This window comes from Oncorhynchus masou, chromosome 9 (assembly GCF_036934945.1).
Source record: "Oncorhynchus masou masou isolate Uvic2021 chromosome 9, UVic_Omas_1.1, whole genome shotgun sequence".
Taxonomy (NCBI): domain Eukaryota; kingdom Metazoa; phylum Chordata; class Actinopteri; order Salmoniformes; family Salmonidae; genus Oncorhynchus; species Oncorhynchus masou.
In genome coordinates, this window is record NC_088220.1 from 11,308,556 (window position 1) to 11,330,131 (window position 21,576).

Below are 21,576 nucleotides of genomic sequence, written 5' to 3' on the forward strand. Positions count from 1 at the left end.
GTGACGTGGGTCTCTGGTTGGCAGAACTGTCCAAGGTCCTGGAGTAGGAGCTAGAACTAGAGGAAACAATACTGTATGTCAGACAGTGTGTCATTATGGGTCGAATAGAACATAGCAGAGAAACAGAAAGGGAAAGAAAAACACAGGACAAACTATACTGGTATGTCTATGAGTAGTACGAGAGAGGCTTGATACAGAGGACAGACTATACTGGTATGGACAGACTATACTGGTATGGACAGACTATACTGGTGTGGACAGACTATACTGGTATGTCTATGAGTAGTACGAGAGAGGCTTGATACAGAGGACAGACTATACTGGTATGTCTATGAGTAGTACGAGAGAGGCTTGATACAGAGGACAGACTATACTGGTATGGACAGACTATACTGGTATGGACAGACTATACTGGTGTGGACAGACTATACTGGTATGGACAGACTATACTGGTATGTACCAGATAGGCTTTATACAGAGGACAGACTATACTGGTATGGACAGACTATACTGGTATGGACAGACTATACTGGTGTGGACAGACTATACTGGTGTGGACAGACTATACTGGTATGGACAGACTATACTTGTGTGGACAGACTATACTGGTATGGACAGACTATACTGGTATGGACAGACTATACTGGTATGTACCAGAGAGGCTTGATACAGAGGACAGACTATACTGGTATGGACAGACTATACTGGTGTGGACAGACTATACTGGTGAGGACAGACTATACTAGAATGTACCAGAGAGGCTTGATACAGAGGACAGACTATACTGGTATGTACCAGAGAGGCTTGATACAGAGGATAGACTATACTGGTATGGACAGACTATACTGGTGTGGACAGGCTATACTGGTATGGACAGACTATACTGGTATGTACCAGAGAGGCTTGATACAGAGGACAGACTATACTGGTATGGACAGACTATACTGGTGTGGACAGACTATACTGGTGAGGACAGACTATACTGGTATGGACAGACTATACTGGTATGGACAGACTATACGTGTATGGACAGACTATACTGGTATGGTCAGACTATACTGGTATGGACAGACTATACTGGTATGGACAGACTATACGGGTATGTACCAGAGAGGCTTGATACAGAGCTCAACACAACAGTCAGGGAGGAAACCTTAGATCCAATACAGATGGATATTACAGCTGCTTTGGCCTAAATCTCTTACTGGGTCTCCCTCTTACCACCAGTACTATATTATACATTCCCAGGTACTGAAAAGGTACGACTAGTGGATAACCAGTATGTGCTATGACCTTCACAGTGTCTCCTGGATAACCTGCATGTGCTATGACCTTCACAGTGTCTCCTGGATAACCAGCATGTGCTATGACCTTCACAGTGCCTCCTGGATAACCTGTATGTGCTATGACCTTCACAGTGCCTCCTGGATAACCTGTATGTGCTATGACCTTCACAGTGTCTCCTGGATAACCAGTATGTGCTATGACCTTCACAGTGTCTCCTGGATAACCTGTATGTGCTATGACCTTCACAGTGTCTCCTGGATAACCAGCATGTGCTATGACCTTCACAGTGCCTCCTGGATAACCTGTATGTGCTATGACCTTCACAGTGCCTCCTGGATAACCTGTATGTGCTATGACCTTCACAGTGTCTCCTGGATAACCTGTATGTGCTATGACCTTCACAGTGTCTCCTGGATAACCAGTATGTGCTATGACCTTCACAGTGCCTCCTGGATAACCAGTATGTGCTATGACCTTCACAGTGTCTCCTGGATAACCTGGATGTGCTATGACCTTCACAGTGTGTCCTGGATAACCTGTATGTGCTATGGCCTTCACAGTGTCTCCTGGATAACCAGTATGTGCTATGACCTTCACAGTGCCTCCTGGATAACCAGTATGTGCTATGACCTTCACAGTGTCTCCTGGATAACCAGTATGTGCTATGACCTTCACAGTGTCTCCTGGATAACCAGTATGTGCTATGACCTTCACAGTGTCTCCAGGATAACCTGGATGTGCTATGACCTTCACAGTGTCTCCAGGATAACCAGTATGTGCTATGACCTTCACAGTGTCTCCTGGATAACCTGGATGTGCTATGACCCTCACAGTGCCTCCTGGATAACCTGTATGTGCTATGACCCTCACAGTGTCTCCTGGATAACCTGGATGTGCTATGACCTTCACAGTGTCTCCAGGATAACCAGTATGTGCTATGACCCTCACAGTGTCTCCTACATATATCTTTAGTGTCCCAAAATATCACATGTATTTGGTTTCCTATCCTACTACCAATAGATTCCTTACTATCATAGAAGCCCTAGTTTAGGTATCTCCAACTATAACATTCATTAGGTTCCCGTTTCACTTGTCCCTTCCTTAAGCACAGCAACAAAGAGCGTGTTGTGAAGATTTGAGATTACAGCAGACAATGGAAAGGAATGCTATGACAGACATGAGGAAACATGAAGAGATATTAACATGTTGCTTTGTAAGACGTGACACTCACCGGTCCATTGAAGGCTCTGGGTCTCTGTGATGAAGAGACAGTAATATCGTCAGAACACCCACTTCTAGAGAATGGCTTCCAATAGCCACACTGGGCACAGACGTCAATTCACAGTCTATTCCACTTTGGTTCAATGTAATTTCATTGAAATGACGTGGAAACAATGTTGATTCAACCAGTGTGAGCCCAGTTTGTTCCAAGTCTCTAACTTGTTCCTCCTCAACTCTGATGCGAGGCTGTATGTTTCCCTGTATAGAGTGTGTCTCCGTCTGCCAATAGTCACCCAGCTAACTAACCTTTCAGATTTCTAAGAAACACACCTAGCTCTGCGTTCTCCTCCAAGTCTATTTAACATTACTTTAGTCACTTCTCGTCTGTAGTAGGCTATGTGTGTCTCCTTCTGCCAGTTGTTCCCCCTTCCAGAGGATAGGTAGAGGAATGGCAGGGATTGTTTTTCTCTGGTTGCTTTACTGGCTAAGACAGGTGTGGTCTGACACTTCTGTAGTGTTACCTTACCGACCTCTCCTCCCCTTCTAGTCAAACTGCAGTTAACCATTACCTCTCTCTCTCCCTCTGGTATTATCTCCCTCTCTCTCCTTCCTCTCTCTCTCTGGTATTTTCTCCCTGTCTCTCCTTCCTCTCTCTCTCTCTGATATTTTCTCCCTCTCTCTCTCTCTGGTATTTTCTCCCTGTCTCTCCTTCCTCTCTCTCTCTCTGGTATTATCTCCCTCTCTCTCTCTCTGGTATTATCTCCCTCTCTCTCTATCCTCTCTCTGGTATTTTCTCCCTGTCTCTCCTTCCTCTCTCTCTCTCTCTGGTATTTTCTCCCTCTCTCTCTCTGGTATTTTCTTCCTCTCTCTCCTTCCTCTCTCTCTCTCTCTCTGGTATTATCTCCCTCTCTCTCTATCCTCTCTCTGGTATTTTCTCCCTGTCTCTCCTTCCTCTCTCTCTCTCTCTGGTATTTTCTCCCTCTCTCTCTCTGGTATTTTCTTCCTCTCTCTCCTTCCTCTCTCTCTCTCTCTGGTATTTTCTTCCTCTCTCTCCTTCCTCTCTCTCTCTCTCTCTGGTATTTTCTCCCTCTCTCTCTCTGGTATTTTCTTCCTCTCTCTCCTTCCTCTCTCTCTCTCTCTCTGGTATTATCTCCCTCTCTCTCTATCCTCTCTCTGGTATTTTCTCCCTGTCTCTCCTTCCTCTCTCTCTCTCTCTGGTATTTTCTCCCTCTCTCTCTCTGGTATTTTCTTCCTCTCTCTCCTTCCTCTCTCTCTCTCTCTCTGGTATTTTCTTCCTCTCTCTCCTTCCTCTCTCTCTGTCTCTCTGGTATTTTCTCCCTCTCTCTCTGGTATTTTCTCCCTCTCTCTCCTTCCTCTCTCTCTCTGGTATTTTCTCCCTCTCTCTCCTTCCTCTCTCTCTCTCTGGTATTTTCTCCCTCTCTCTCCTTCCTCTCTCTCTCTCTCTGGTATTATCTCCCTCTCTCTCCTTCCTCTCTCTCTCTCTCTGGTATTTTCTCCCTGTCTCTCCTTCCTCTCGCTCTCTCTCTGCTATTTTCTCCCTGTCTCTCCTTCCACTCTCTAACATGCTTCTAGCATTATGCTGATAATGTTAGTCAATGATTAAAGGCATTGTGTTGTAAAATAAAGACTAATAGGTCCTATAGGGGTGGTCATACCTCTTCTCTTTATAGACAGTTGGTGCGCTCCATCTGTCCCATGGTGATTCACTGTCAGATGACCTACAACACAAACACCATTAAGACATCATACCTACCGCTCATATAGGAAGACACGGTAACGTCATGTACATAGTGATGGGTGTAAAGAGATCAGTTTACTAGAGATGTTAGGGAAAGGGCTAACGGGTATGTATCTGACCTATATACAGCAGCACTAATTCAGTGTTCTGGTTCACTGGGCTGAGGGTGTTACCTGGAGGTTATAAACTGAGGCTGAGGGTGTTGCCTGGAGGTTATAAACAGAGGCTGAGAGTGTTACTACTAGAGGTTATAAACAGAGGCTGGAGGTGTTACTACTAGAGGTTATAAACAGAGGATGGGGGTGTTACTAATTGAGGTTATAAACAGAGGCTGAGGGTGTTACTACTAGAGGTTATAAACAGAGGCTGGGCGTGTTTCTACTAGAGGACAGAAAGAGGCTGAAGCTGTGTGTGTGACAAGTGACTCAGTGCAGTGTTGTGTGTGAAATGGGTGAGCTGTGTGTGTGGTGGTGTGGAGGGGGGGGGGGTTGATTTAATAAAGTGGGTCCTTACTGTTTCTGAACCGTAACCAGGGATACCTGTGGATCCTGCTCCTCAGGCTCCTCCTCCTCACTGAGATGAGAGAACATAACAGACTTTTAGTACTGGATGGTTGGGTGGTATGACGTGGGCTTGGTCAGGAGCTTGGGAGGGGGCACTGTGGATGTGTATATGATCTGTGAGGAGGTTCATTCACCTCTTGTCTGTGGTAGTGATGGGGTTGACGTCCCAGGACCTCTTCCACGTATGTCTGAAGAGAGACAGGGGGGAGAACACCACAGTTAGTCTGGAGACTGAGCTTAATTCAACATTGGAAGAGGTGTGGGGTTTGCCAACAAACACTAGCATAAGATGCACACAGTGGAAACAGACACTAGTATAGGAAGCACACAGTGAAAACAGACACTAGTATCGGAAGCAAACCGTGAAAACAGACACTAGTATAAGATGCACATAGTGGAAGTAGACACTAGTATAGGAAGCACACAGTGAAAACAGACACTAGTATAGGAAGCACACAGTGGAAACAGACACTAGTATAGGAAGCACACAGTGAAAACAGACACTAGTATAGGAAGCGCACAGTGAAAACCGACTAACTTTCGAATACCTTGTTGTGTTCGTGTTGATGGGGATAAAGTCGTCTTCAAGGTCCTCCAACACATTTTCATTCACACTGTAAAACAGAAAACAGATTAAAACAGATCATTTAAAGCTCTGACTCGTCATGAGCACAATGTCTCTCAGTAGACAGGTACAGTATATCTAACAGCTGGTCTCTCTCAGTAGACAGGTACAGTATATCTAACAGGTGGTCTCTCTCAGTAGACAGGTACAGTATATCTAACAGGTGGTCTCTCTCAGTAGACAGGTACAGTATATCTAACAGCTGGTCTCTCTCAGTAGACAGGTACAGTATATCTAACAGGTGGTCTCTCTCAGTAGACAGGTACAGTATATCTAACAGGTGGTCTCTCTCAGTAGACAGGTACAGTATATCTAACAGCTGGTCTCTCTCAGTAGACAGGTACAGTATATCTCACCTGGAGTCAGTACTAGGGGTCGGACTGTCAATATCTCTGTTGAAATAATATCATTATATGGTTATGTTAGAATGAAGCACATTGAAGTACAATAGTAATACATTTAGTAGTGGCAGGTAGTTGTAGTATATTTAGTTGTGGTAGGTAGTAGTAGTAGTAGATTTAGTAGTGGCAGGTGGTTGTAGTAGATTTAGTTGTGGTAGGTAGTAGTAGTAGTAGATTTAGTTGTGGTAGGTGGTAGTAGTAGTAGATTTAGTTGTGGTAGATGGTAGTAGTAGATTTAGATGTGGCAGGTAGTAGTAGTAGATTTAGTTGTGGCAGGTGGTTGTAGTAGATTTAGTAGTGGCAGGTGGTTGTAGTAGATTTAGTAGTGGTAGGTGGTAGTAGATTTAGTTGTGGTAGTAGTAGTAGATTTAGTTGTGGTAGGTGGTAGTAGTAGTAGATTTAGTTGTGGTAGTAGTAGTAGATTTAGTTGTGGCAGGTAGTTGTAGTAGATTTAGTAGTGGCAGGTGGTTGTAGTAGATTTAGTTGTGGTAGGTGGTAGTAGATTTAGTTGTGGTCGATGGTAGTAGTAGATTTAGTTGTGGTAGTAGTAGTAGTAGATTTAGTAGTGGCAGGTGGTTGTAGTAGATTTAGTTGTGGTAGTAGTAGATTTAGTTGTGGTAGTAGTAGTAGATTTAGTTGTGGTAGGTGGTAGTAGATTTAGTTGTGGTAGTTGGTAGTAGATTTAGTTGTGGTAGTAGTAGATTTAGTTGTGGTAGTAGTAGTAGATTTAGTTGTGGTAGGTGGTAGTAGATTTAGTTGTGGTAGTTGGTAGTAGATTTAGTTGTGGTAGGTGGTAGTAGTAGATTTAGTTGTGGTAGGTGGTTGTAGTAGATGTAATTGTGGTAGGTAGTAGTAGATTTAGTTGTGGTAGTAGTAGTAGATTTAGTTGTGGTAGGTGGTAGTAGATTTAGTTGTGGTAGGTGGTAGTAGATTTAGTTGTGGTAGGTGGTAGTAGATTTAGTTGTGGTAGTAGTAGTAGATTTAGTTGTGGTAGGTGGTAGTAGTAGTAGATTTAGTTGTGGTAGGTGGTAGTAGTAGTAGATTTAGTTGTGGTAGGTGGTAGTAGTAGTAGATTTAGTTGTGGTAGGTAGTAGTAGTAGAAGATTTAGCTGTGGTAGTAGTAGTAGATTTAGTAGTGGCAGGTGGTTGTAGTAGATTTAGTTGTGTTAGTAGTAGATTTAGTTTTGGTAGTAGTAGCAGATTTAGTTGTGGTAGATGGTAGTAGTAGTAGATTTAGTTGTGGTAGGTGGTAATAGATTTAGTTGTGGTAGGTGGTAGTAGTAGTAGATTTAGTTGTGTTAGGTGGTTGTAGTAGATGTAATTGTGGTAGGTAGTAGTAGTAGTAGATTTAGTTGTAGTAGTAGATTTAGTTGTGGTAGTAGATATAGTTGTGGTAGGTGGTAGTAGATTTAGTTGTGGTAGGTGGTAGTAGATTTAGTTGTGGTAGGTGGTAGTAGTAGTAGATTTAGTTGTGGTAGTAGTAGTAGATTTAGTTGTGGTATGTAGTAGTAGTAGATTTAGTTGTGGTAGGTGGTAGTAATAGTAGATTTAGTTGTGGTAGGTAGTAGTAGTAGTAGATTTAGTTGTGGTAGGTAGTAGTAGTAGTAGATTTAGTTGTGGTAGGTGGTAGTAGTAGTAGATTTAATTGTAGTAGGTAGTAGTAGTAGTAGTAGATTTAGTTGTGGTAGGTAGTAGTAGTAGATTTAGTTGTGGTAGTCGTAGTAGATTTAGTTGTGGCAGGTAGTAGTAGTAGATTTAGTAATGGTAGGTAGTAGTAGATATAGTAGTGGTAGGTAGTAGTAGATTTAGTGGTAGTAGCAGATTTTGTGGTAGTAGTAGATTTAGTAGTAGTAGTAGATTTAGTAGTAGTAGTAGATTTAGTGGTAGTAGTAGATTTAGTAGTAGATTTAGTAGTGGCAGGTGGTTGTAGTAGTAGTAGTAGTAGTAGTAGATGTAGTAATAGTCATAGATTTAGTAGTAGTAGATTTAGTATCAGTAGTATATTTAGTGGTGGTAGGTAGTAGAATATTTAGTATTGGTAGTTAGTAGTAGATGTAGATTTAGTATCAGTAGTAGATTTAGTATCAGTAGTAGATTTAGTAGTAGTAGGTAGTAGTAGATTTAGTAGTAGCAGTAGTAGTGGTAGTTAGTAGTAGATTTACTAGTGGTAGGTAGTAGTAGATTTAGTAGTAGTAGATGAAGTAGTAGTAGTAGTAGATTTACTAGTGGTAGGTAGTAGTAGATTTAGTAGTGGTAGGTAGTAGTAGATTTAGTAGTGGTGGGTAGTAGATTTAGTAGTAGTAGATTTAGTAGTGGTGGGTAGTAGATTTAGTAGTAGTAGATTTAGTAGTGGTGGGTAGTAGATTTAGTATTAGTAGATTTAGTAGTGGTGGGTAGTAGATTTAGTAGTAGTAGATTTAGTAGTGGTAGATTTAGTAGTGGTGGGTAGTAGATTTAGTAGTAGTAGATTTAGTAGTGGTAGATTTAGTAGTGGTGGGTAGTAGATTTAGTAGTAGTAGATTTAGTAGTGGTGGGTAGTAGATTTAGTAGTAGTAGATTTAGTAGTGGTGGGTAGTAGATTTAGTAGTAGTAGATTTAGTAGTCGTAGATTTAGTAGTGGTATATTTAGTAGTGGCAGGTCGTAGTTATTAGTAGAAGATTTAGTATTGAAAGGGATGGTAGATTTAGTAGTGACAGTTAGTGGTAGTAGTAGTAGTAAATAGTAGTAGATTTAGTAGTGACAGTTAGTGGTAGTAGTAGTAGTAAATACTAGTAGATTTAGTAGTGGTAGATTTAGTAGTGGCAGGTCGTAGTTATTAGTAGAAGATTTAGTATTGAAAGGGATGGTAGATTTAGTAGTGACAGTTAGTGGTAGTAGTAAATAGTAGTAGATTTAGTAGTGGCAGGTAGTAGTAGTACTAGTAGATTTAGTAGTGGCAGGTAGTAGTAGTACTAGTAGATTTAGTAGTGGCAGGGAGAGGGTAGAGAGGGAGAGGGTAGAGATAGGGGAGAGGATAGAAGGGGAGAGGTTAAAAATGAGATGATTGGGGGAGAGGTTAGAGACTAGGGGGAGAGGCTCGGGACTAAGGGGCTAGGGACTAAGGGGCTATGGACTAAGGGGCTATGGACTAAGGGGCTAGGGACTAAGGGGCTAGGGACTAGGTCAAGATGGGACGTACCTGTGTGTGTCCTCTGGCTTCTCGTCTCTCGGCTCCTCCTCTTCCTCCTCGGACTCGGCATAACTGAGCCTGAGGGAGAGACAACCAAAGACACAGTTGGTGAGTAAAATGCCCCCTATTTATTTATTTATTTATTTCACCTTTTATTTAACCAGGTAGGCCAGTTGAGAACAAGTTTTAATTTACAACTGCGACCTGGCCAAGATAAAGCAAAGCAGTGCGACAAAAACAACAACCCAGAGTTACACATAAACAAACATACAGTCAATAATACAATGCTGGTCCATCAGAACCACAGACACAGCATAACACATGAAACAGTGAGTGAGTGAGTGAGTGAGTGAGTGAGTGAGTGAGTGAGTGAGTGAGTGAGTGAGTGAGTGAGTGAGTGAGTGAGAGTGAGAGAACTGTGACTGACCCAAACTTAAGGAAAGCTTTGACTATGTACAGACTCAGTGAGCATAGCCTTGCTATTGAGAAAGGCCGCCGTAGGCAGACATGGCTCTCAAGAGAAGACAGGCTATGTGCTCACTGCTCACAAAATGAGGTGGAAACTGAGCTGCACTTCCTAACCTCCTGCCAAATGTATGACCATGTTAGAGACACATATTTCCCTCAGATAACACAGATCCACAAAGAATTTGAAAACAAACCCAATTTTGAGAAACTCCCATATCTACTGGGTGAAATCCCACAGTGTGACATCACAGCAGCAAGGGCAACCGGTGAAGAACAAACACCATTGTAAATACAACCCGTAGTTATGTTTATTTATTTTCCCTTGGGTACTTTAACTATTTATACATAATATGACATTTGAAATGTCTTTATACTTTTGGAACTTTTGTGAGTGTAATGTTTACTGTAATTTTTTTGTATTGTTTATTTCACTTTTGTTTATCTATTTCACTTGCCTTGGCAATGTTGACATGTTTCCCATGCCAATAAAGCCCCATGAATTGAAATTGAGAGAGAGAAAGAGAGAGACACTGTGGTGTATGGAGGAAAGAATGAGTGTCTGATATAAGGGGTCTCCTCTCTAACTACCTGTCTGATCCACTGAGAAGCTCCTGACTCCAAGATCCTGGGATGGGAGGGATGGGCTTTATCAACTCCTGTTCTAGACTACACAGAGGAGAAGAGAGGAGAAGAGGGAAGCAAAGAGAGGACAGGACAGGAAGAGGAGGAGAAGAGAGGACAGGAAGAGAGAAGAGGAGAGGGGAGAGGAGGGGAGGACAGGACAAGAGGAGAGGAGAGAGGACAGGACAGGAAGAGAGAAGAGGGGAGCGAAGAGAGGACAGGAAGAGAGAAGAGGAGGAGAAGAGAGGACAGGAAGAGAGGAGAGAGGAGAGAGGAGGGGAGAAAATAGCATTAAAATGCTTCTAGTACCACCATGTGGCTGTGTGGATACATTGTATTAAATAACTTAAATTCAAAAGTAATAAAATAATAAACTATTTGTGTAAGATCACATTTCATCCTGTGTGAAAGTTGACTGATCACTTCCTCTATTGGCTCTAGTGTAGGTACAACCCCAGCAGGATGGAGTTTACCAAACATTAACAACACCTGCTTTTTAATTGAGACATGGAATGTGTGTGTACCATTCAGAGGGTGAATGGACAAGACAAAAGATTTAAGTGCCATTGAACGGGGTATAGTAGTAGGTGCCAGCCGTACCGGTTTGTGTCAAGAACTGCAACGCAGTTGGGTTTTCTGTTTCCTGTGTATATCAAGAATGTTCCACTCTACCCAAAATTACAACCAAATAATTGCAGCATTACCGCAAAAATGGAAGAGGCAAGTGGAAGGGGGAAAAAGTAAGGGACTCTTCACATAGTTCAAGTAACAGACACATCTCAACAGCAACTGTTCAGAGTTGATTGAGTGAATCAGGACTTCATGGTCGAATTGCTGCAAAGAAACTACTACTAAAGGACACCAAATAATAAAAAGAGACTTGCTTGGGCCAAGAAACACGAGCCATGGACATTATACCGGTGGAAATCTGTCCTTTGGTCTGATGAGTCCAAATTTGAGATTTTTGGTTCCAACTGTCATGTCTTTGTGGGACGCAGGTGAACGGATGATCTCTGCATGTGTGGTTCCCACCGTGAAGCACGGAGGAGGAGGTGTGATGGTGCTTTTTTTAAATGTTTAAAGCTTGGGAAATCTTTTTGTATCCAAATCCGGCTTTAAACTTCTTCACAACAGTATCTCGGACCTGCCTGGTGTGTTCCTTGTTCTTCATGATGCTCTTTGCGCTTTTAACGGACCTCTGAGACTATCACAGTGCAGGTGCATTTATACGGAGACTTGATTACACACAGGTGGATTGTATTTATCATCATTAGTCATTTAGGTCAACATTGGATCATTCAGAGATCCTCACTGAACTTCTGGAGAGAGTTTGCTGCACTGAAAGTAAAAGGGCTGAATAATTTTGCACGCCCAATTTTTCAGTTTTTGATTTGTTAAAAAAGTTTGAAATATCCAATAAATGTCGTTCCACTTCATGATTGTGTCCCACTTGTTGTTGATTCTTCACAAAAAAAATACAGTTTTATATCTTTATGTTTGAAGCCTGAAATGTGGCAAAAGGTCGCAAAGTTCAAGGGGGCCGAATACTTTCACAAGGCACAGTAAGGAATTGGAAATTATGCAGACAATTACATTGATGGAAGCTACAATCTATCTGCAATAATAAAGCTGATATACCCCCAAACATTTTTATTTATAAAAAAAAACACAATGTATAAATAAATAGAATGGTCCACCACCCAAAGAATCCAGTCAACGTGGCACAACTGTGGGAAGCATTGAAATCAATATGGGCCAGCATTCCTGTGGAACACTTTCGACTCCTTGTAGAGTCCATGCCCCACTCAATATTAGAAGGGTGTTCCTAATATTTTGTACACTCAGTGTAGAAGTACACAATGACAGCTGTCACCAAGGGTGTACTCACTAGAAACCAAATGGGGGGGAAAAGGGACTAAACAGGGAGAAACTAACCTAAATGTGTCCAATTAAAAAACACTCATTTTCATTGAAAAACATTTTGTCACGGTTTGGTACCGGTTGTATATCGCCCACGATGACGTGAATGAGGAAGTCTCTCTCTCTGATGTTTCCTACCTGTCCTCTGGCTCTGCAGACTGTGGGCCTACTCTCACCCAGAGCCGTGTATAGCCTACCCATAATGTAAATATATGGCTCAGGTCTCAACACCTCACACACTGTGGTGAAACATATCTGATCATTGTAATTCAAATGAATAGATACATTAATTAATCAATACTGTACCTGGATGAACCTGTGTCGAAGGAGATGAGTGTGTCAGACAGGGCTGTCAGTGTGTCCACTGTGGCAGGATTCTTCTTCACTGGGTTATATGGGACAGGGGACACTAATACAGCGGGGACTGGGGGGACGTCTTTCAACGGGACACCACTCTCTGGGGACAGTTTTTTCATCACCTCAACTTTCAACTCAGGAAGTGGAGTAGCCATTTTGGTACACCCTGGCTTCATGTCCTCATAAGGGCCAATCATTGCTGGGGTGTCAACTATGACGGGGGCTGGAAGGAGGACGTCTTTCACAGAGACAGGAGAGACAGTTTTCACAGAAACAGGAGAGACGTCTTTCACAGAGACAGGAGAGACAGCTTTCACAGAGACAGCAGAGATGTCTTTCACAGAGACAGGAGAGACAGCTTTCACAGAGACAGGAGAGACATCTTTCACAGAGACAGGAGAGACAGCTTTCACAGAGACAGGAGAGACGTCTTTCACAGAGACAGGAGAGACATCTTTCAAGGAGACAGGAGAGACAGCTTTCACAGGGACAGGAGAGACATCTTTCACAGAGACAGGAGAGACAGCTTTCACAGAGACAGGAGAGACGTCTTTCACAGAGACAGGAGAGACATCTTTCAAGGAGACAGGAGAGACGTCTTTCACAGGGACAGGAGAGACAGCTTTCACAGGGACAGGAGAGACAGCTTTCACAGAGACAGGAGAGACGTCTTTTACAGAGACAGGAGAGACAGCTTTCAAGGAGACAGGAGAGACGTCTTTCAAGGAGACAGGAGAGACGTCTTTCAGAGAGACAGGAGAGACGTCTTTCAGAGAGACAGGAGAGACAGCTTTCGCAGAGACAGGAGAGACGTCTTTCACAGAGACAGGAGAGACATCTTTCGCAGAAACAGGAGAGACGTCTTTCACAGAGACAGGAGAGACATATTTCGCAGAAACAGGAGAGACGTCTTTCACAGAGACAGGAGAGACATCTTTCACAGATACAGGAGAGAAGTCTTTCACAGAGACAGGAGAGACATCTTTCAGAGAGACAGGAGAGACAGCTTTCACAGATACAGGAGAGACGTCTTTCACAGAGACAGGAGAGACAGCTTTCACAGAGACAGGAGAGACGTCTTTCACAGATGGAGCAGCTGGTTCTTTGGGGACAGGGGGAGTCTTAGTGAAGACAGAGTCATCAGTGTCTGTGATCACCACCCTTTAGACACACAAGAAACAACAAGACAGAAAAACTAAACATCTCCAGGCAAAGCCTTTCATTTCAGACATCATCATCATTTTCCATGAGGAACAAAACAGGACAGTCCATTGAGAGGCAGCAGTTACCTTTTAGCCACAAAAGATGAAACGTCTGGGGTCAGGGAGGTTTCTAGTGGTTTCTCTGTAGAACTGTCAGGAGAACAGGAGATAAGATACAAACAGGGGAATAGAGAGATGGAGAGAGACAGATAACGAGAGAAAAAGATAGAGACAGAAATAGAGGAGAGAGAGAGAGAGGGAGAGAGAGATGGATATATAGCCAATCACATACTCGTATTTCTTGGCAGCTGAGAGGACGTAGGAGCGTTGTCGGGCTGAAGAAGTCCTGAGCACATCCATGGCTGCTTCCTCCCTGATGGACAGATGGAGAGACACAGAGAGAGACACAGAGAGAGACACAGAGAGAGAGAGAGAGAGAGAGAGAGAGAGAGAGAGAGAGAGAGAGAGAGAGAGAGAGAGAGAGAGAGAGAGACAGAGAGAGAGAGAGACACAGAGAGAGAGAGAGAGAGAGAGAGAGAGAGAGAGATATCACAATCACATACTCGAGACAGAGAGAGAGAGAGAGAGAGAGAGAGAGAGAGAGAGAGAGAGAGAGAGAGAGAGAGAGAGAGAGAGAGAGAGAGAGAGAGAGAGAGGGAGAGAGAGAGAGAGAGAGAGAGAGAGAGAGAGAGAGAGAGAGAGAGAGAGAGAGAGAGAGAGAGAGAGAGAGACACAGAGAGACACAGAGAGAGAGAGAGAGAGAGAGAGAGAGAGAGAGAGAGAGAGAGAGAGAGAGAGAGAGAGAGAGAGAGAGAGAGAGAGAGAGAGAGAGAGAGAGAGAGAGAGAGAGAGAGAGAGAGAGAGAGAGAGAGAGAGAGAGAGAGAGAGAGAGAGACAGAGAGAGAGAGAGAGAGAGAGAGAGAGAGAGAGAGAGAGAGAGAGAGAGAGAGAGAGAGAGAGAGAGAGAGAGAGAGAGAGAGAGAGAGAGAGAGAGACAGAGAGAGAGAGAGAGAGAGAGAGAGAGAGAGAGAGAGAGAGAGAGACAGAGAGAGAGAGAGAGAGAGAGAGAGAGAGAGAGAGAGAGACAGAGAGAGAGAGAGAGAGAGAGAGAGAGAGAGAGGGAGAGAGAGAGAGAGAGAGAGAGAGAGAGAGAGAGACACAGAGAGAGAGACAGAGAGAGAGAGAGAGAGAGAGAGAGAGAGAGAGAGAGAGAGACGCAGGAAGTAAAAAGAGAGGGGTAAAGAAAGAGATGAGTTTTCCTCAACGTCTATTTTCTGAGGTAAAATAAGAGTTTTGTAGACAGCATCTGAAATGGCACTCTGTTCCCTATAGAGGGCCCAAATCAGTACAGGGCCCTGGTCAAAAGTAGATCTATATAAAGAGAACAGGGTGCCATTTGGGATGCATTGTGTGTGTCTTACCGTTTCTCCTTCTCCTCTGGGGAAAGCTGGTCCTCAGTTTGAACTGGGAGGTTTGAGGTGGGACGCACTGTGTGAGGAGCTCTGGAGGGAAGAACACATACACACAAACACTTATCAAACACATCCCTTTAAGTCACTACAGTTATCTCTGTTAATCCTTTACCACACACAGCGTCACACACTCAAGCACGTTCACTGAGTTTACTCATAAGAATTGCATAAGGTTTACTCACATTCTCTTGTAGCTCTCTGAAGGCCTCTTGGTGAAGCTGGATGTTGACCCACTGCAAATAGAGGGACACCATGTAATCAAGCCATCTAACAGGGCATTGGCTGTCTGAACGATAGACTGATTACACTGCTGCCAGTTAGACCTCTGACATCACTGCTGCCAGTTATACCTCTGACATCACTGCTGCCAGTTAGACCTCTGACATCACTGCTGCCAGTTAGACCTCTGACATCACTGCTGCCAGTTAGACCTCTGACATTACTGCTGCCAGTTAGACCTCTGACATCACTGCTGCCAGTTAGACCTTTGACATCACTGCTGCCAGTTAGACCTTTGACATCACTGCTGCCAGTTAGACCTCTGACATTACTGCTGCCAGTAGATTCTGACATTACTGCTGCCAGTTAGAGCTCTGACATTACTGCTGCCAGTAGAGCTCTGACATTACTGCTGCCAGTTAGAGCTCTGACATTACTGCTGCCAGTAGAGCTCTGACATTACTGCTGCCAGTAGACTCTGACATTACTGCTGCCAGTAGACTCTGACATTACTGCTGCCAGTTAGAGCTCTGACATTACTGCTGCCAGTTAGAGCTCTGACATTACTGCTGCCAGTTAGAGCTCTGACATTACTGCTGCCAGTTAGACCTCTGACATCACTGCTGCCAGTTAGTCTCTGACATCACTGCTGCCAGTTAGAGCTCTGACATTACTGCTGCCAGTAGACTCTGACATTACTGCTGCCAGTTAGAGCTCTGATATTACTGCTGCCAGTTAGAGCTCTGACATTACTGCTGCCAGTAGACTCTGACATTACTGCTGCCAGTTAGAGCTCTGACATTACTGCTGCCAGTTAGAGCTCTGACATTACTGCTGCCAGTAGACTCTGACATTACTGCTGCCAGTAGAGCTCTGACATTACTGCTGCCAGTTAGAGCTCTGACATCACTGCTGCCAGTTAGAGCTCTGACATTACTGCTGCCAGTTAGAGCTCTGACATCACTGCTGCCAGTTAGACCTCTGACATCACTGCTGCCAGTTAGACCTCTGACATCACTGCTGCCAGTTAGACCTCTGACATCACTGCTTCCAGTTAGACCTCTGACATCACTGCTTCCAGTTAGACCTCTGACATCACTGCTGCTAGTTAGACCTCTGACATCACTGCTGCCAGTTAGACCTCTGACATTACTTTTATTTACCTCAAGCTATTGAATGTAGATGAGTTGGCAGCAGGCTTGGTGTCTGTCTTGGTGAAAATCCCTCTGAAAAAAATGGATAAGATTATTCATTCACTTTTTGTATTATTCACAATTAATGAATGTAATCCATTGTATATGCTTTTGATCAAGTTATGCAATGGTGGAAGTCTGCTATACCTGATTAGGTATCCTGGAGACGGTGTTCTATATTTAGGAACGAGAACCAAAGGTCAGTTTATAATAAAGAGTTTTGTTGTTTGTTTTGAGGTGGGTGTCAGTGTATGGAGTTGAGGTGGGTACCAGTCTGTAGTGTTGAGGTGAGTGCCAGTGTGTAGTGTTGAGGTGGGTGTCAGTGTGTAGTGTTGAGGTGGGTGTGTAGTGTTGAGGTGGGTACCAGTCTGTAGTGTTGAGGTGAGTGCCAGTGTGTAGTGTTGAGGTGGGTGTCAGTGTGTAGTGTTGAGGTGGGTACCAGTCTGTAGTGTTGAGGTGAGTGCCAGTGTGTAGTGTTGAGGTGAGTGCCAGTGTGTAGTGTTGAGGTGGGTGTCAGTGTGTAGTGTTGAGGTGGGTGTCAGTTTATGGCGTTGAGGTGGGTGCCAGTGTGTAGTGTTGAGGTGGGTGCCAGTGTGTAGTGTTGAGGTGGGTGTCAGTGTGTAGTGTTGAGGTGAGTGCCAGTGTGTAGTGTTGAGGTGGGTACCAGTTTGTAGTGTTGAGGTGGGTGTCAGTGTGTAGTGTTGAGGTGAGTGTCAGTGTGTAGTGTTGAGGTGAGTGCCAGTGTGTAGTGTTGAGGTGGGTGCCAGTGTGTAGTATTGAGGTGGGTGTCAGTGTGTAGTATTGAGGTGGGTGTGTCGTGTTGAGGTGGGTGTCAGTGTGTAGTGTTGAGGTGGGTGTCAGTATGTAGTGTTGAGGTGGGTGTCAGTGTGTAGTGTTGAGGTGGGTGTGTTGAGGTGGGTGTGTAGTGTTGAGGTGGGTGTGTCGTGTTGAGGTGGGTGTGTAGTGTTGAGGTGGGTGTGTCGTGTTGAGGTGGGTGTGTAGTGTTGAGGTGGGTGTGTCGTGTTGAGGTGGGTGTGTAGTGTTGAGGTGGGTGTGTAGTATTGAGGTGGGTGTGTAGTGTTGAGGTGGGTGTCAGTGTGTAGTGTTGAGGTGGGTGTCAGTGTGTCGTGTTGAGGTGGGTGTCAGTGTGTAGTGTTGAGGTGGGTGTCAGTGTGTAGTGTTGAGGTGGGTGTCAGTGTGTAGTATTGAGGTGGGTGTCAGGGTTTACCCATCTTCTGCAGGTCTGGTGGGGGAGGGAGGGGTCTTGGAGGTGGGAGAGGCCACTGGGCTGGTGTCTATAGGGGCTCCATTCAGTCGATTCACTCTGACTTCTGCTATCCTGCTCAGAGAGGGACGGGGAGAGGGGAGATATAGAGAGAGAGAGGGATGGGGAGAGGGGGGATAGAGAGAGAGCGAGAGAGAGAGAGAGAGAGAGAGAGAGAGAGAGAGAGAGAGAGAGAGAGAGAGAGAGAGAGAGAGAGAGAGAGAGAGAGAGAGAGAGAGAGAGAGAAGTTGAACACGGTCCATACTAGTCTAACCTCATCCCCACATTAATTGCTACCATACAGAGAAAGATCTGGCAGTAAACCACAATAATATGACTAACAAATTACTTAGTTTCTCTGTCTGTCTCACCATGGTTCTGTCTGTCTGTCTGTCTGTCTGTCTGTCTGTCTGTCTGTCTGTCTGTCTCACCATGGTTCCTGCTGTCTGTCTGTCTGTCTGTCTGTCTGTCTGTCTGTCTGTCTGTCTGTCTGTCTGTCTGTCTGTCTGTCTGTCTGTGTTACCATGGTTTCTCCTCCTCTGTTTCAGACTGGGGTTCACCGAGTCTCTGCATCCAGCTGCCATCTCCTTTCAGCTTGGTCCGAACCTTAGTGGTCTTCAACACTGATGCTCTTTCCCCCTCTGAAACACACACACACACACACACGTTAGACATAAACACACACATCGGAATAAGAAAACACAACGTCTGATACCTTCTTCATCACACAGGAGGAATAGATGAAACGTTGTTATAATAAACATGGTATCTGTCACTTCATCCCCGTTTTATGGAGTTGATCTACTACCACATCTGACAATGGTAGGAAATAACACTATCACACACACATCATATTGAAATCAGCTCAGACAGTAAGCCGGTCAACTCACCTTTTGACATAGTAGGTGGTTGTAGTCTGGTTCCTGTGATTCTTCTAACCGGCTCCCAGTCTGGTTCCTGTGATTCCTCTAACTGGCTCCCAGTCTGGTTGCTGTGATTTCTCTAACTGGCTCCCAGTCTGGTTGCTGTGATTCCTCTAACTGGCTCCCAGTCTGGTTCCTGTGATTCCTCTAACCGGCTCCCAGTCTGGTTCCTGTGATTCCTCTAACTGGCTCCCAGTCTGGTTCCTGTGATTCCTCTAACCGGCTCCCAGTCTGGTTCCTGTGATTCCTCTAACTGGCTCCCAGTCTGGTTCCTGTGATTCCTCTAACTAACCGGCTCCCAGTCTGGTTCCTGTGATTCCTCCAACCGGCTCCCAGTCTGGTTCCTGTGATTCCTCCTGGCTCCCAGTCTGGTTCCTGTGATTCCTCTAACTGGCTCCCAGTCTGGTTCCTGTGATTCCTCTAACTGGCTCCCAGTCTGGTTCCTGTGATTCCTCTAACCGGCTCCCAGTCTGGTTCCTGTGATTCCTCCAACCGGCTCCCAGTCTGGTTCCTGTGATTCCTCTAACTGGCTCCCAGTCTGGTTCCTGTGATTCCTCTAACTGGCTCCCAGTCTGGTTCCTGTGATTGCTCTAACTGGCTCCCAGTCTGGTTCCTGTGATTCCTCTAACTGGCTCCCAGTCTGGTTCCTGTGATTCCTAGCCCCCTGAGTACCACAGATAGCAGCACAGACACAGGTTAGTAAGAGAGGTCCGGTCCAGAAACAAGCCTTAGTCTATATCTGATAGGATTGGGCCTCTTGGTCTATAGTAATTGTGTAGATGCTGGACTGAAACACTCAGGGTTGTCGGTTAGAGGATCACAGATTTGAGGCCCATTGGGGTTACCCTTCTAGTTTGTCCTAGAACTGTTTGGTCTCTGTCAAAAGGAGGACCGGAGTAGTTCTCCCCTCCCTTAAGGAACGGGAACATGCAATAAGCATTCCAACCACGCAGATGAGCCTGTCCAACCACTTTCTACCAAACAACCAAACAGGCCGTCTGTCAGCCAAAGATAGATGGGCACAGGCACGCACAGGCACACAAATTGGAGCAAACATAATTTCTCAACATAGGGTCATAGAAGCAGGATTCAAGATGTTATTGAACACCTGGTCTGCTTGATCTTTCCCCCACATATTCTATTGAAATATTTGTTGAAGTGGCTAGATAGAATGATCTTTCTCTCATCTCTAATCGAACACAAATGGCTCATTCACATTTCTCCTCAGGGAACTGAAAGCAAGTGGGAATTCTAAAAAAATATTGTTAAGATTTTTCCTTATTAAATGACTGGCAAAGTTAACCGTATGCAAATGGGAATAGAGTGCTGCCAAATTCACCATGCAAATTACCTCCCAGTGGTTAAATATATATATATGTGGTAAAATGTCTCTTTCTGAATATCTGAGGCGGCAGGGTAGCCTAGTGGTTAGAGCGTTGGACTAGTAACCTGAAGGTTGCAAGTTCAAACCCCCGAGCTGACAAGGTACAAATCTGTCGATCTGACCCTGAACAGGCAGTTAACCCACTGTTCCTAGGCCGTCATTGAAAATAAGAATTTTTTCTTAACTGACTTGCCTAGTTAAATAAAGGTCAAATAAAAAAAACTATTTTGGAGGTGATGACAGACCAAATAGACTGTATCGATCATACACGATACACACCAGTCTACACACATGACACATTTTACATGAAATACACAGCCAGCACAGACCGACAAGTTAAATGACAAGGTACGGTAAAGGGAGCAGAACAGTAAATGGAGCAGAACGGTAAAGGGAGCAGTACGGTAAAGGGAGCAGAACGGTAAAGGGAGCAGAACGGTAAATGGAGCAGAACGGTAAAGGGAGCAGTACGGTAAAGGGAGCAGAATGGTAAAGGGAGCAGTACGGTAAAGGGAGCAGTACGGTAAAGGGAGCAGAACGGTAAAGGGAGCAGAACGGTAAAGGGAGCAGAACGGTAAAGGGAGCAGAACGGTAAAGGGAGCAGAACGGTAAAGGGAGCAGAACGGTAAAGGGAGCAGAACGGTAAAGGGAGCAGTACGGTAAAGGGAGCAGAATGGGACAGAAAGGCAGCTCTTCTGACAGACGGGCGATCCTGGTGAGCAGAGAGAATCATGGTTCTGAGAGGACAAACAGACTGTCCGACAACCATCCCCGGTGTGTTTCAGGGTCGGAGGAGTTAGCATGACATAAACAGCTGGCAAAATATAGGATAGATTATTATTATTCATGATCTACGTTGATTTAAAAAGAGAGGGTCAAGAAGAGAGAATCCACATTTTACACCCGGACAAACGTGGTACCTAGACGGAAATTAGAGTAAAAACGTACCTACTTTCACTGGGTACTGTATCCACAGACAGTCTCCCAAACGATAGAGAATCCCACACAGGTAGAGTGAGAGCAGCTGAGAGTATAGGTAAAGACAGACAGGTGTGTAGACTGACGGGGTGTGTGTGAACTGAGCGAGGGAAAGTGTTTTCTCTGTGACAAGCTGACAGGTGTTTGAACAGGTACGGGCGTGGACACGGACTCGCTCAGCCAGTCAGAGAGGCTACGCCATCACCCAGGGTGGGGTGTGGGGGGTGTCTCTAACAGAGACAACACATCTGAGAACTGTGACTGTAGCTATTCTCTAACAGAGACAACACATCTGAGAACAGTGACTGTAGCTATTCTCTAACAGAGACAACACATCTGAGAACAGTGACTGTAGCTATTCTCTAACAGAGACAACACATCTGAGAACAGTGATTGTAGCTATTCTCTAACAGAGACAACACATCTGAGAACAGTGATTGTAGCTATTCTCTAACAGAGACAACACATCTGAGAACTGTGACTGTAGCTATTCTCTAACAGAGACAACACATCTGAGAACAGTGACTGTAGCTATTCCCTAAGAGTTGG

General features: G+C 44.6%; 1 protein-coding gene across 3 annotated transcripts in view; it reads right to left on the bottom strand.

Annotated features, from left to right (window-relative positions):
• Positions 1–21,157, bottom strand: part of LOC135545514 (proteoglycan 4-like) — a 29,237-nt gene extending 8,080 nt beyond the window's left edge. The window contains exons 1-20 of one of the 3 annotated variants that reach the window (XM_064973160.1): positions 21,002–21,157; positions 18,633–19,329; positions 18,266–18,383; positions 17,707–17,817; positions 16,626–16,652; positions 16,449–16,511; positions 15,249–15,299; positions 15,016–15,096; positions 13,887–13,967; positions 13,682–13,744; positions 12,342–13,553; positions 10,083–10,160; positions 9,036–9,104; positions 5,812–5,847; positions 5,379–5,444; positions 4,965–5,018; positions 4,781–4,840; positions 4,185–4,247; positions 2,519–2,542; positions 1–56 (exon numbers count right to left, since the gene is read on the bottom strand). The exon at positions 1–56 is cut by the window's left edge and continues 19 nt beyond it. In XM_064973160.1, the coding sequence (XP_064829232.1) occupies positions 1–56; positions 2,519–2,542; positions 4,185–4,247; positions 4,781–4,840; positions 4,965–5,018; positions 5,379–5,444; positions 5,812–5,847; positions 9,036–9,104; positions 10,083–10,160; positions 12,342–13,553; positions 13,682–13,744; positions 13,887–13,967; positions 15,016–15,096; positions 15,249–15,299; positions 16,449–16,511; positions 16,626–16,652; positions 17,707–17,817; positions 18,266–18,383; positions 18,633–18,642 (2,323 nt within the window). In that variant the 5' untranslated portion in view covers positions 18,643–19,329; positions 21,002–21,157. Of the gene's footprint in view, positions 57–2,518; positions 2,543–4,184; positions 4,248–4,780; positions 4,841–4,964; positions 5,019–5,378; positions 5,445–5,811; positions 5,848–9,035; positions 9,105–10,082; positions 10,161–12,341; positions 13,554–13,681; positions 13,745–13,886; positions 13,968–15,015; positions 15,097–15,248; positions 15,300–16,448; positions 16,512–16,625; positions 16,653–17,706; positions 17,818–18,265; positions 18,384–18,632; positions 19,330–20,997 lie in introns of all 3 variants that reach the window. The other 2 variants (XM_064973161.1, XM_064973163.1) reach the window with 2 other exon arrangements.
• Positions 21,158–21,576: the final 419 nt, after the last annotated feature.